Genomic DNA, 14,329 nt, shown 5'->3' with positions numbered 1-14,329 from the left:
ACAACAAAAAAGTACAAATCAGACAAATTACATTTAAAATAAAAAATAAAACGTTTGATGTTGGCCTATAACAATGTTCTCATCAAACTGAGGTGTAATAATATTTTACTATTACAGACACCATAATTTATTAGATTATAATCTATACCACATTTGGTATATGTTATATGTTCATACCTTGAAGGCATTGACGAAAGCAATGAAGTCACTCATTTTGGGCAAAGGTCAACTTAATCCTGTAAGGTCAAACAGAGACAACAGTACAGAGACGAATACCAGGATCATGTGTAAACCTAGTTCAGATTTCCTGTGAAGTGTATGTGGGGTCAAAGGTCAACCTACCTGTAACTGGTCAGCTGCTGCCAGTGACGGCTGAACAAAAAAGCTCTTTAGTGATATATATAGTATATATATATATATATATTAATATTAATATATATGTATATATATATATTATATATATATATATAATAGTATATATATATAATATATATTAAAGAGAATAGAATCACGTGATTGCGTCATTATATTATACATCTCCTTTTTTGTTTTCATTTACATTTATAACACTAAATGTATATAATCCTTTTATAAAATAACAAAAGTTTTGAAAGTTCATGAAACATATGTTGATCTCGCTATTTGAGCAATGGAAAAAAATAAAATATTTGTGGTAGTCTCCCATTCACTGATTTGGAAAATTACACAACTGTGATGATGACTTCTGATGCTGGAAAAACCTGGAAATGTGACAATTTTCATTAAAAAAAGAAGAGATGAAATACAAAAAAAATATATATATAGCATAATAATAATAATTTTGTCTCCATTAAAATATACTGTAATTTTTCCATTCGAGTACTGACTTCTCCGTAGTGTTTACTCAGTCAGAGTAATGGGCAACAAACATCTCCAGTATGTAGACTAAAGTAAGCAAAGCAGTTTCTTGAGTTTAATGGAAGGATTAAGACTGTTTTTATTTCTAGGCAATAACGGTGGAAAATGTTCAATGGCTTTTTGTTGGCAGGACTTTTAAGTAATAGTTCTTACAATATTTTCAAAAAGAACCAACCTTGAGAAATATCCACTGGAAATATCCACTCACAATGAGTGATCATGAGTCATTTATGGTAATCAGATCTGCAGTTAGGTACATACATTTCGAGTTCTAAAGATTTATAGTTACTATCAAAATACTGATTTTTTTTTATTTATTTGTTTAATTCATACGCCAGCAACATTATTTATTCGAGTAGATAAACACGCTCAGATCAGGCTTCAGAAACATCCGCAGTTCCGCGCTAAACCCCGCCCACACCTACATAAGTAACTTTTGATTGGCTCTCCAGAACCTCATCTCCAAGATACACCCAATGACCTTTAACGGGAAGTTACTAATCCGCCCAAAATTTAATAATTTATTGCACGCATATCTCTGGTAGGGTCGATGAACTATGAATGATTAAATATATTATACTCCTTATTTTTGCTAAAATATTTTTAACCCCAAAATGCTACAGGAGGTTTAATATAAAATATGCAGAGGCGTTACAGGAAGGTCACGGTTTTTTTTCCATTCCAGTTTCACTTGTTGCGAGGCTTTGATTGGTTGAGCGTTGAGATGGGGAGGTCGGAACGTCATTCATTACGGACTCAGATGAGAGAGGAGGGTCTTTTTTACAGTACGCTCTACAGAGCTAAGCAACCTGTTCGACCAGAGCACAGAGCTCACCGCGCTGTCTTCAGCTGCTTACGTTACCTCTGTCAATATCTCAGATGGCTGCATACAAGCTGGTTCTCATTCGCCACGGCGAGAGCTGCTGGAACCAGGAGAATCGCTTCTGTGGCTGGTTCGACGCGGATCTGAGCGAGACAGGGGTTCAGGAAGCAAAGAAAGGCGGTCAAGCTTTAAAGGGTTTGTATAGTATTATATTTTCCAGCATTTTAAATGAGTGTTGTAAATCTGCTGTCCTAAGTATATTATAATTTTAGATCTAGATTCGTTTTTGAAAGAACATGTACATTATTATGACTAAATTGAGCATCATTTTGCCCGCCTGCTTTGTCTAATTGATTTTTACATTGAAAGTTTTGGGTTTTAATGAGAGAAATCAAACCAGAAAATTCAAATAACTTTCAGAAGACCATGCATCCCCGCCTCAGACATGACGCGTGTACGCTCTGAACCAATGAGCTGGCGGTTTGGATTTTACTGACAGGGCGGGACCTACCCGTTGCGAACGTGCAACACAGGACGTGATTTTGTTCATGTGCTGAATTTCTCAGTCAGGTATGTGTAAAATGACTTTTTGGCCCGATTAGTTATGCATTTAATATAATTTAATAATATTAATGTTAACATGTTCTAAATACAAAACTATTCTATTTATTTTGTATTTATTTAAAATAATATTCTATAATAAAAAAACTAATATTAAATTGTATAGTTTTTAATTCCATATTAGGGCTATGCTGTATTAAAAATAATTAAATACAATTTAAATAATAAGAAAAATAAATGAGGATCTCACTATATTAAGTTGTATTATGTTGAATTCAGTTTTTCATATTAAATCTACACTGTGTCTTTGCAGATGCAGGGTTTGAGTTTGACATTTGTTACACCTCTGTGCTGAAGAGGGCTATTCGGACGTTATGGATTGTTTTGGACGGTATTGATCAGATGTGGCTGCCCGTGCACAGGACCTGGCGCCTGAACGAACGCCATTATGGTGGTCTCACTGGGTTAAACAAGGCAGAGACTGCGGCCAAGCACGGTGAAGCCCAGGTTAAGGTTTGGAGGCGCTCCTACGACATCCCTCCACCAACTATGGATGCAGATCATGACTTTTACAGTATCATCAGCAAGGTGGGGTCTTCAAGCATCTTTTATTCATTATGGTAATTTAAGCAACTAATCTGTTGCATTCAAATGAATATTTTAGATGTATTTGTCATTCAAATTAGTCGCTCCCCCTCCTTAGATTCCATAATTTCTCAAATGATATAAGAAACAATAACTTGTAAGTGTATACAAATGCACATGGTGTCTAATAGCTGCTACTCTAGAGGATATGCTCAGTTTTGAGCTTGCAGAATGTATGATACAGTGACAGCATGCCTATCCTAACTTTTTTTCTTGCATCCCTTACAACGAAAATAACAGCGCTCATAAATCATCTTAACATGCATAATCCCAACTCATGAGTTAAAAAAAAAACAAGTTTTGGAATTTACCTAATAGTTAATAAGTTCAAATAGTCGGAAATCAAAGGTCAAACCTTATTTGCATAGAAAGTGCATACAAATGTTGAAAACATTCAAGCGCTCTGGTTTTTTGACCTAGAACAAACAAATCAAGAATTTCTATTAGCCTAAAAGAGCAGCACTGTTATATAGTGATATGTTTTATAACATTTGATTAATGCCCTAACTTTATATCTTGTGTGTCTTGCTTGTCCTAAAGGACAGACGTTATGCTGATTTGACTGAGGACCAGCTGCCTTCTTGTGAGAGTCTGAAGGATACAATTGCACGGGCGCTACCTTTCTGGAACGAAGAGATTGTGCCTCAAATCAAGGAAGGAAAGAGAGTGTTGATTGCCGCTCATGGAAACAGTTTGAGAGGCATCGTGAAACACTTAGAAGGTAATTATCCCACATTATCATTTCAATCCCACCATCATTTAAACACTTTAAATATGATTTCCAGGTTTGGAAAAGTCATGGAAATTAATTAAATCATTAAATCAATAAAATTTTATATGTAGTTTTTAATAAGCAAGAAATTGAAGAGTTTCTCTTCATAAAATTACTTAAAAGTTGACATGAAATCAAAAGTTGCTAGATGCCAAGGTATTTCTCATTTTCATTTAATTAAACTTGATGCAGTAAAGTAACTAATATTAAAACTGAGTAAGTTAATAAAAACTATATAGATACATAAAAAATAAAAAAGACTTGTGGGGTCACCACATATTATTCAGATTTAATTTTTTCCATAGTCTCATAGTTTGTTTCCTCACTCACAGGTATGTCTGAGGAGGCCATCATGGAGCTGAATCTGCCCACAGGCATCCCTATTCTTTATGAGCTGGACAAGAACCTGAAGCCCGTCAAGCCCATGCAGTTCCTCGGAGACGAGGAAACCGTTCGCAAAGCCATGGAGGCTGTGGCAGCACAGGGCAAAGCCAAGAAATAGAGCATATACTTTTTAATTATACATCAGCACTGAAGTACTTTAAACAAGACTCCCATATTTGACATCAATGAGGCAGAGCTCTATGGAGGAAGTATATACAAGTAAAAATATATATATATAATTATGGGGCCTATATGTAACCAATTTGAAATATTAGAATTTTGGAATGGTTGTGAGTATTTATTAGTTAAACAGTTTACAGGGACTACACATTTTTGTTTGGATTTGTCTTTATGTAATTCATTCCATAATTTACTTTGTCTCCACTTTATTTTGAAGAATGTTTGGTCAGTGTTGTATCTTCAAGTACATTTCTTTTCACATTAAACCAGTGTCGAGTTTATCTGTTGGTCTGTGTGTTCCAATTTAATAAGTTGTAGAGATATATATAGGGTGGTACGTGTAAACTTATGCCAATTCCTGACTTTATTGATGATGGTTTTGCAGGGCTTTATTGCAGACTGAACATTGACTTGAACAAATCATCTGAGAGTGTTTCAGCAAACTCCAGTTTCACTGATAGCGCTCTTGCGGTTTTAACATTAGTTCTTACACCAAGCACAATTTAAGATCCCATAGCCAAGCCTTCTGGCCTAAAAGGAATGGGCATCCATTATCTTAACTGGCACCATAATAACATCGACTTATCAATAGAATTGAAATGTCACTTTCTGAATGTCAATGATACAACATGCCTCTTCAGGCCTTGTTCCACATCCTTCAAATTTCTGATCTGAAAGACATTATTCTTCTCCACAAACTTCTCAAACAGATGGAGGCCACCTCCTACTCCAAAATAATGAGATTTGGTTGACAAATAAACAATACCATTCTCATCAAGCAAGTCACAGAACACATTATGAAGCGAAGAGTAGTAGTCTGTGTTGTATATGGTTTCTGATGTGAAGATAATGTCATATTTCGGCGATGGGGTTTTATTTTGCATAAGTATGAGAAAAGACTTCCAGTCACCTGAGAAGAAACCACAATGTTCTAGTAACTTCTCTGATGCATTTAGGGCTTTCCTCTTTGACGGTGGGCTGCTATTTTCCTCTTCGTTCTCATCATCTTCTTCACAATTGAGAAAGACATTTGGCATTGTTAACTGCTCTATCACAGTGCTGTTATAATCCTGGAAGTCAACTTTGGTGGCTCCTCTCTTCAATGCAAGTATGCCAAGTAGACCTGCTCCACAGCCCAAGTCTAACACTCTTTTCCCAGTGAAGGTCTCTCCTGCATCATCAATGTACTCGAGAAGGTCATAAGTGCATTCCCATATTTTAAGTCCACCCTCGTAGACTCCAGAGATGAGGTCAGAGTTTTGAGTCAATGTTTTGGCCAGTATCTCCTCACTGTCCTCTCGTTCAGGAGCAGTCTTCTCAAATACTGATTCGTTGAGACAAAGGAGGGGAGGCAGGGCACCTATGGTAATGGTTTCAGGCACCCAGTTCTCAATGTGGGACAGAGGATCCAACAAAAGTTGGTGCTCCACAGCGTCCTTAATCTTCTTTGAGAAGGTTGCACTGGCTGCCTATGAAAACACCACAATGTGCATTTGATCTTGACAGATGCAATCAAATCTTACTGTGAGTAACTACACCCACATATTACTGATTCACGCTTTCACATGAACTGTTCAAATTTTATATAATTTAGTCTTAGAATTTAAAGTGTGTTGTACATTTCAAGCATGTAGATCTTAAAGTCAGCTGTCTTCAAGCATAAGCAAAGATATAGCCGGGTATTAACAAGCTAATGATAAATTCTCTTACCGAGCACTTAAGATGCACATCTTTTGCTTTGTCGTCTTTGCTTTCTTTATCGTGTGTTTCTTCTGTCTGTAAAGGAATATCGAAGTTGAAACTGAAGGCCATGTCTTGCACTATTTCGACCCACGAAGAGCCTTAGCACGTGTGAACATCTACTTTCGTTGTCCGAGTCCTGAACTAATTGTTCATTTGAGTCGGATCTTTTCAAAGCATTGGTTGAACAGGTTCAGAAGTATGTCCGATTTATTTATTAAACAGCTTTTTATAAAAAACACATTTTCAGCCAACAGATTGTAAAAGTAGAAAAAATAGATTTAAAAACTTTTTATGGACTGGTTATTCATGACTGCAACAAACTGGGACACATTCGATTTCACACATAAGTTACTGTAATAGTTCTACGTTATAGCAAAGAACACATAAACCGTAAACACGTAATATCTCTTTATTGGGCTGTTCTAGCGAAGATTTGAGCAAAGCCATTTGATGGCTATAAATAATAAGACCATCTCTGATTTCAGAGCCACGCTCGGATGTAAAAGAATCACTGAATTGTTTCTTGAGCCGTTCCTTTGAAGGAGGTGTTTGAAAGAACCGATTTGTGAATCAGATTTGGGTACGAATCAAACTACAATTCCCACAATTTTGTACTGCCGTTTGTCTTAAAGCTTATAGAAACCTAAATGAAGTACCACTAATTCATTAAATAACTCATAATTTAACGTACATTTGATAATTAAGAATACAAAAATATACATTATAAAAAATTCCAAGATAATATTTCTGATTTCCACGCCTTAAACTCCGATTCCCAGAATCCCAAGCGTGACAGCTCACATCTATGAGCGTCAGAGTCAGACGGAGACACAGATGAAATCAAAGGAATATAAATTATTTGTCTCCGCCTATCTCGAAATAAAATAAATAAAAACATTCAGCGATAACATGAGTTGATTTTATCGCAGGTTTAGGAGATCTTGGGCAGGTAGGACAAACGATTGTACAAATTTTTGCCATGTCTTGTTCTTTGATGCTTAGCTCTTGCTGTTTTATTGAGTCTGGTCGAGGTAACGTTACTTAACATCACTATAAACCACGCGTAAACAAACCATCACGTTAAATTGTGTGGTATTTAATGAATACGTCGTACTTAATTTCTATACGATTTCTGTATCTAGATGATAGATTAATGAAAGATAGACAGACATATAGATAGTATATTTAAATATGTAAATATCTTTTAGACATTTTATTTTGACGCTGTGTTTTGACCAGTGTACTAACTTAACAATATCTGTGTATGTTTTTCTGTTAATTATATTTTTAAAGTCACAGACTCAGAATCTGTCCCTGAGATTATAGTCTGTTTATGACAGGGGGGATGGTGTATGATGTTGACCATTTTTACACAAATCTCACAGTATCTATTGTCCACTATAACTATTACATCTCTTTCTGCTTATGTCTGTAACAATTACATTGTTATATCGTATGGGTGGTGTTCCCTTCACATTCACTGGTTTAATCAGAATATGTAGTCTGTCCATATCAATAGTTCATATGTCTGAATTTTACAATGTCTGGTCATGCAATGCATACTAACATCCTTTTTTTTTACTGGGGACACAGCTGAATGATTAATACATTGAAGCTGGCCTGCCATTGATTACGCCTTACCTTTGTAAATAACATAGTTTCTTTTCATCATCACAGGTCCTTGTTTATGCATATTTTAATCCAAATTCACATCTAGCGAATCTTTATGGGATGGTTTTGACACCCTTCTAAGATTAATAGTTTGATTGCAACTACAAATCCATGGAAACACGCATTAATCACTAGCCTAGCCATCCCTGTTTTTTTTTTTGTTTTTTTTTTTAGTAAAATTAAGGGGCGGGTGTTTTAGGTGCATTGTTACCAGTGCAATCATGTAAAGTATGCAGATTTTTTATAGACTGAACAAAAGAGGTCATCAACCTTTTGTACATATCTATAATGGTTGATAATCCATGGGTATCGGAAAAATAACTCATGCTTACATTATTGGTTTGGATCAATCAGTGTTTAGGTGGATACCTGATTAATCTAATTGGATTATAGGTTTTGCATGAGGGCTATTGTCAGTGAGCAAATTGTAGGCCGTAGGCAGAGGAACTTGCTTGTGCTGATGTTCGAACAGGTTGATAAAAGATAGATCTTGTGTTTACAGGGATTTAACATGCGTCCCTGCTCTACTGTCATGCACCTGCTGCTCCGATGCATGCGCAGGTGTTGCAGGCACAGTCACAGGCACAGTCGCAGTCGCATGGCCAGAAGACTAAGGCAGCCTGTTAACTACATCAGACTGATCTTCAAATCCCTTTATTTTAACTCCCTTACCAACTCTGAAGTGTTGCTGGACTGCATCCTTGAACCAGTGTTTTGGATGGTGGAGGTTGTCACACGCTGGTTTGGAATGGTAAATCTATTCATTTCTCATGATTACACTCATATTATTTTGTTACATTTTCTGTTTCTCTTACACCCTGTGTTCTCTCACCCCCTTCTCTTCAGGTTTTTGTATTTTTAGTAGTAGCTCTTACCAGTTCTGTGGTTTTCATCGGTTATTTCTGCCTTCTACCGTTGGTCCTCCAAACATACTCTCCTGGCTGGATGATTTGGCACATTTGTTACGGACATTGGAACTTGGTCATGATAGTCTTCCATTACTACAAGGCCACAAAAACTCCCCCTGGATACCCTCCAAAGGTTCGGCAACCTTAAAGATGCCACAATCCAGTAGGGCAGATGTGTGTGTTCAGTGTTATTCATGACCTAACAGCTCATCTTTTTTTCTTGTTGATTTTCAGACGAAAAATAATGATGTCCCGTTTGTGTCGTTCTGTAAAAAGTGTGTCATTCCTAAACCAGCACGAAGTCATCACTGTGGCATCTGTAAAACGTAAGAGACTGTTTTCTCTGTCAAAACCGGTTTATAAATTATAACTGGTGACTCAGTGTCATTTATACAATTTATGAATGGATAAACATCCCTATATCTTTCTCTACAGCTGTATTCTAAAAATGGATCACCATTGCCGTATCCTTTTTAAATCACAATAATCCAGACATTTTGTAAAAAAGTGCATCCTTGTTTTTAAACAGTTAAACATTCGGTTTAAAGGAATAGTTCACCAAAATTAAAATTCTGTCATTTATCTGCACTCATGTTGTTGCAAACTTGTATATGCACAAACTGTATTGCATTCATTCACTAGAATTCACCTCCCTCTGTTCCCACGGCTCTCGGCCCCGCCACACTCGTCACATATAGCTTTAAAGACAACTTACTGCTACGAGCTACGAGGTTGATCATTTAAGGCATATGCTTTTGTTTAAAACCATCAGCTTACATTATTTCAACTTATTTAAAAAAAATCATGTTTACCAACATAATTCCTTGTGTAAAACTACTTTACCCATGATTCTGAATTAAAAAAAAGACCTTTTAATCAGAGAAACTAAACCAACCCCCCCCCCCCTCCCAGATGACACTAAATATATATATTAATTTTGCAATAAACATTAAATATATTTCAACATCTTTAAATCAGTAAATGTATAATATATTTTATTTTGATTTTTGATTATTTTGAATCACCTTGTTGCTGGTTGGTTTGGTTCATGGCTTATCATTTTGTGACAAAGACTTTACAAAAATCCCTGTTGGAAAAATACTGAAAAGGCAACTGTGAACTGGACAGGCATTGTTTCTCTCCAGTTTCCCTTTTGCATTCCACAGGATAAAAAAAAATTATTAAAGCTTTAGAATGACACAAATGTGAGTGAGTAGCAATTAGATTTACATTTAAATTGAATTTATATATAATTTAAATTCCATTTGCTGAGCCCAGATCCATTTAATATATTTCCACTTCTGTGTAGTTAAGTCCTTAATTATTTATATTCAGCTTGGCTTAACAACTGTGTTGGTCATTACAATCATCGTTACTTCTTCTCCTTTTGTCTCTGTTTGACTTTGGGCTGCATGTATTGTAGCATCAGCGGTCACAGTCTGTTTATCGATGCATACAATGCCATAGATGTAAGACTTCGTTTTTTTTTAAATACATTTTTAGTTTTGTCTTTTCCATTTAGTAAAAGTTATTCTTGGTATCATAACATTTTGAATCTTTCACTTGCTTGGAAAACACTTCAGTGAGACACATTTTTTCTCTACTTCTTCTGAAGAACAAGGTGTTTTGTGTTCCTGTTAATATAGCATTTAATGCATCTCTTTCTGAATGGTTGTGTCTCTCCTTTTGTCTTTCTGTTCTCAATGTCTGGGGTAGTGAGCATGTCTTAACCTCCAGTTGTCTCTCTGCCATTCCATAGCAATTCAGACACTTGGAAGCGGAGAAACAGGGTGTCCCGGTGACAGGGATTGGGTTGCTCATCGGCATTGTCCCATCAGAAGGCATGGCTGGGAAGGTAGTGCAGGTGCCTCGAGTCTTTTTCCTGCTGTTGATTTGGATTTATAGCTGGGATTGGTTCATTATTTAACACTCTTATACAGCATGCCATGAAGCACCAATTCCTTATCCCACTTCTAACAGCACGTATTTAAATAAATATTACTGGTTCACTGGTGAACATAACTAGATTTTTTTAATCTATGCTTGGTTCGATCTTGCACACTATAATTTCCATTTGGAGCAATGAATCAGAAAAATGTGCATGTGTTGTTTTCAGTTTGATGGTGAGAAGAAATGTTTCTTCAGCACCAAGTCAACATATTTGAATGATTTCTGAAGGATCATGTGACACTGGAGACTGGAGTAATGGCTGCTGAAAATTCAGCTTTACCATCACAGAAATACATTTCAGTATGAAATAATATTAAAATAGAAAAGAGTTGTTGTAAATGGTAATAAAATTTCACAATATTACTGGTTTTACCGTATTTTAATTGAATAATTGCAGCCTTGGTGAGCGTAAGAAACTTAAAAAAAATAAAATAATTCTCACCAACCCCAAATATTTGAACATATGTGTGCATTTCTGCATATACACACATAATATTATTTTTTATTTTTATTTATTTATATTTACAAAATTGTATCTCTAAATAATACCCATAAGTATATATTTTTAATGAGTAAAGTAATATTTATTATTATGCTTTATATTTCAAATAATATAAAATATTTTTGCTTTTGTGATGCTTCAACGGACACCGGAGGTTTCGCAACCTCCATACACCTACAAAGACAGAATGTTTCACAAGAGTGTTATGTACATGTGGGTCCTCACAAGGTACGTCTGTTCTTTCACCATGGCCCCAATACTGGTTTTACTGTTTTTATAGACTGGCATTTTTTGTTATGTTTGCTGTTTTTTCCATCAGCACAGTGGCAGTCACCCTAGGAGCTCTCACACTGTGGCATGCTGTACTTATCACCTGTGGAGAAACCAGCATTGAACGCCATATAAACAACAAAGAGGCCAAACGTTTGGCGAAACGTGGAAAGGTAAGGGTGTATTCAGGCCATTCAGAATAAAAAATGTGACTTTTCTAACTGTTTATACAGGGCAGGGAGATTGGGATTTAGTTTCTTTCTATTATGTGATCTCTGATAGCTATGTCAATTTTTGTTTTATTATTTTTGATCTATGATTTACATTTTTCCTCTTTTTTTAAAGGTCTATCGGAATCCTTTCAATTATGGTAAACTAAACAATTGGAAGGTCTTCTTTGGTGTAGAAAAGAGAAGGTAAAATTACACATTTTACATGGTCTTTGTTATCTTCTGTAGTCTGTAAGCTGTGATTTTAATGTAAATTATCATAATTGTCTACACAGTCATTGGCTGACACGAGTTCTCCTACCCTCTGGACACAGCCCATATGGTGACGGGCTGACATGGGATATTTACCCTCTTAAGAAAGACATGATGCAAGTCTGAGATATTAAAAACTTGACTGTTTCAGTTGCTGATGAGCAACATTCTCATCAGGGTGAGTCTCACCCACTGTGCCAAGACTGAATTCAGAACCAGAGACCTGGGAACACGGGAGTCTGCAGAGCCAGGATTTAGGATCTTACTGGATGCAAAATGAAAGGGCTGTTCTCCAAAAAAAAAAACACCATGCATATTTTGGATATTTCTATCAGTATTCTGTAATGAAATCCATGACTGTTGTCTGTGTGATCTATGAAAGATAATGTGTTTAAAGGGATATTTCACCCAAAAATAAAAATACTGTCATTTACTTACCCCTAAATGAACCTGTTTGAGTTTCTTACTTCTGCTGTGCACAAAAGAAGATATTTTGAAGAGTTTTGGTAACCAAACAGTTGATGGTAGCTAACATCCTTAGTATGGGCAAAAGTTACTAATGTACAATATTTTGTGTTCAACAGAAGAAAGAATCTCATACAGGTTTGAAACAAGTGGAGGGTAAATAAATGGCAGAATTTTTTTTTTTTTTTTTTTTTTTGTAAACTATCGGGCTTGTAGCCAGGTTGAGATTAAGTTTGACTATGTAAATATAATTTTTTAACTCATTATTTATGTCACGTACAGTATCATTATTTAAATCCACTGAAATCCAATACTTCAAAGTCAACCACATCTGAATAAACTTGGCTAGAATTGTATTATTGATTAATGTTTTTTACAGCATTTCTTGTTTCATCATCACACAATTTATTTCTTTTGTTTGTATTTTTTTTACATTTATAAATACATCACTGTGCATTAAATATATTACTGCCTTTAGATGGCAGTGTACCATCATTTCACCATTTAATGTTTTTATTTTTGTTAATAGTGGATTAATAGTCCACTATCCCAGAGTGTCACTCCGCCATTTTCAGGAAAATCTGATGTTGCATTACAAAATAAATGCCCTCAAAAATCTCATTTATGACCACTTTTGTATTTGAATAGCTATCAAAAGAAAATTCCCTGTTTCCACAAACCAGTTTAAATTCCGACTGACAGTCCACCACCCCAGTTTTTCAATGCAGAGGCTGGAATGACCGCAGATTCGGCGGAATACAACGGGTTTGTGCATTTGATAACCTCAATTAAAAGTGAAGTAGACACACTCTTTCTTCTGCAAAAACAAAATATAATTTGTTAACGTCATTGACTGGAACTTTTTACATTTTGGATCATGTAGTAATGCATTCATTCAGGCATCCATGCATCAGGGGCTTGGTCCTGGTTTTGAGTGATGGGAAGTTGTTTTGAAATGATACGTAAAAGGTCTCACTTGACCTCCAGGAATGCATCCAGATACATCACCAAATGAGGAGGTAAAACTTGGTCTGTCAAGGAATCCTGTTACAAATGGTGTTCCTTGAATGAGAAAATTCTGCTACATTCTGATATTTTAGAGGTCGTATCACTGTAAAAAGGATAAAATCTGGGTTACTTTTCTATTTTAGTATGAGGTTTTCTATTATTTGAAATGCCATGGACCCCCAAATATGAATTATTGTGCAAGAGACCTAAATCCCCTAAAACTAGATTCTAAAACTCAAAAGGAATCCATATTTTCTTGTATTATAAATTAATATTAATGTGCCTAAATTATTATTTGTTTCTATTTAATAAAATTTTTTAGTACTGTTTTGTTAAATTATTTATTTATTTACTAATTTATTTATCTATTTATCTAAACATTTCCATGCACTCCCTTGTGACCCCTTGGGGATCCCTGCCTGGAACCAGTTTTGAAAACCCCTGCCTTATATCACCAAAATCATATTAAAAACCTCTAGGCACTATTTCAAAGTGGGCAGGTAGTGGGATTTATTTTTTTATTTTTTTTTATTTTTTTTACAAGGACAGAACCTACACTGTGGAAACATAATGGAATCGCTAGGTTGCACCTGCTCTGGACAATCCTAGGCTTTACAGTTTATTACTAACTCTTTGTCCTGGTCTAAAATAGAGCCAGCTGGATTAAGTTTGTTGTGAAAAGTACTCATACATCCAAACTCAGGTGAGGGATTGTAAAGGCAAGGATTATTTCTTGATGATATTCTCTTGATCATCTACTTTGATTCATATTTGTTCCGTTGTTATTTTTAGGTTTAGAAAACAGATGATGGCCGTGTACATTTAGCAAGAAACTGGACTAAGCTACTAGCTGAGAGTCAGAGTATTTCTGTGAATGGACATCTTGTAGCACCATGCATGTGGAATTGGTCTGTCCCTCAAACCCCTGCAAAAAGTCGTAATAGTGACTATACAGTAAATTTTCACTGATTAAAGGAATAAGTCACCGGTCAGACCATGGGAGTTGCAAACTTGAGAGACTATCAACCAACGATAACAGTTGTGCTGAAAAGTAAGTAGCTTACAACA

At 35.6% G+C, this 14,329-nt stretch overlaps 3 protein-coding genes across 7 annotated transcripts; 2 read left to right on the top strand and 1 right to left on the bottom strand.

Annotated features, from left to right (window-relative positions):
- The first annotated feature begins 1,648 nt into the window (after positions 1-1,648).
- LOC113112566 (phosphoglycerate mutase 1-like) lies at positions 1,649-4,542 on the top strand. The gene is made up of 4 exons (XM_026278257.1): positions 1,649-1,915; positions 2,595-2,869; positions 3,467-3,647; positions 4,031-4,542. The coding sequence occupies exons 1-4, from the start codon at positions 1,777-1,779 to the stop codon at positions 4,198-4,200; spliced, it is 765 nt and encodes a 254-aa protein (XP_026134042.1). The 5' UTR covers positions 1,649-1,776; the 3' UTR covers positions 4,201-4,542.
- Positions 4,543-4,633: 91 nt separating this feature from the next.
- Positions 4,634-6,159, bottom strand: LOC113112565 (histidine protein methyltransferase 1 homolog). The gene is made up of 2 exons (XM_026278256.1): positions 5,973-6,159; positions 4,634-5,731 (listed from the first exon to the last, which is right to left on the bottom strand). The coding sequence occupies exons 1-2, from the start codon at positions 6,072-6,074 to the stop codon at positions 4,865-4,867; spliced, it is 969 nt and encodes a 322-aa protein (XP_026134041.1). The 5' UTR covers positions 6,075-6,159; the 3' UTR covers positions 4,634-4,864.
- LOC113112563 (palmitoyltransferase ZDHHC16A-like) lies at positions 5,684-12,609 on the top strand. Of its 5 annotated transcripts, none has more exons than XR_003293450.1 (11): positions 5,684-5,786; positions 8,179-8,427; positions 8,523-8,717; positions 8,819-8,910; positions 9,020-9,048; positions 9,920-10,053; positions 10,344-10,439; positions 11,191-11,264; positions 11,361-11,479; positions 11,652-11,722; positions 11,812-11,878. XR_003293450.1 is itself a non-coding variant. In XM_026278253.1 (11 exons), exons 1-11 carry the CDS (start codon positions 5,769-5,771, stop codon positions 11,912-11,914), a joined length of 1,194 nt encoding a protein of 397 aa, XP_026134038.1. In that variant the 5' UTR covers positions 5,687-5,768; the 3' UTR covers positions 11,915-12,609. The 5 variants fall into 5 exon arrangements, 3 of the variants coding, with proteins under 3 accessions (XP_026134038.1, XP_026134039.1, XP_026134040.1); XR_003293449.1 differs by having other exon boundaries at positions 10,344-10,448; XM_026278253.1 differs by having other exon boundaries at positions 5,687-5,786; positions 10,344-10,448; positions 11,356-11,479; positions 11,812-12,609.
- Positions 12,610-14,329: the final 1,720 nt, after the last annotated feature.

The sequence above is a fragment of the Carassius auratus genome, chromosome 13 (genome assembly GCF_003368295.1).
Source record: "Carassius auratus strain Wakin chromosome 13, ASM336829v1, whole genome shotgun sequence".
Lineage (NCBI taxonomy): Eukaryota > Metazoa > Chordata > Actinopteri > Cypriniformes > Cyprinidae > Carassius > Carassius auratus.
Note: the sequence above shows the minus strand (reverse complement) of the source record. Positions and strands in the feature narration are given on the sequence as shown.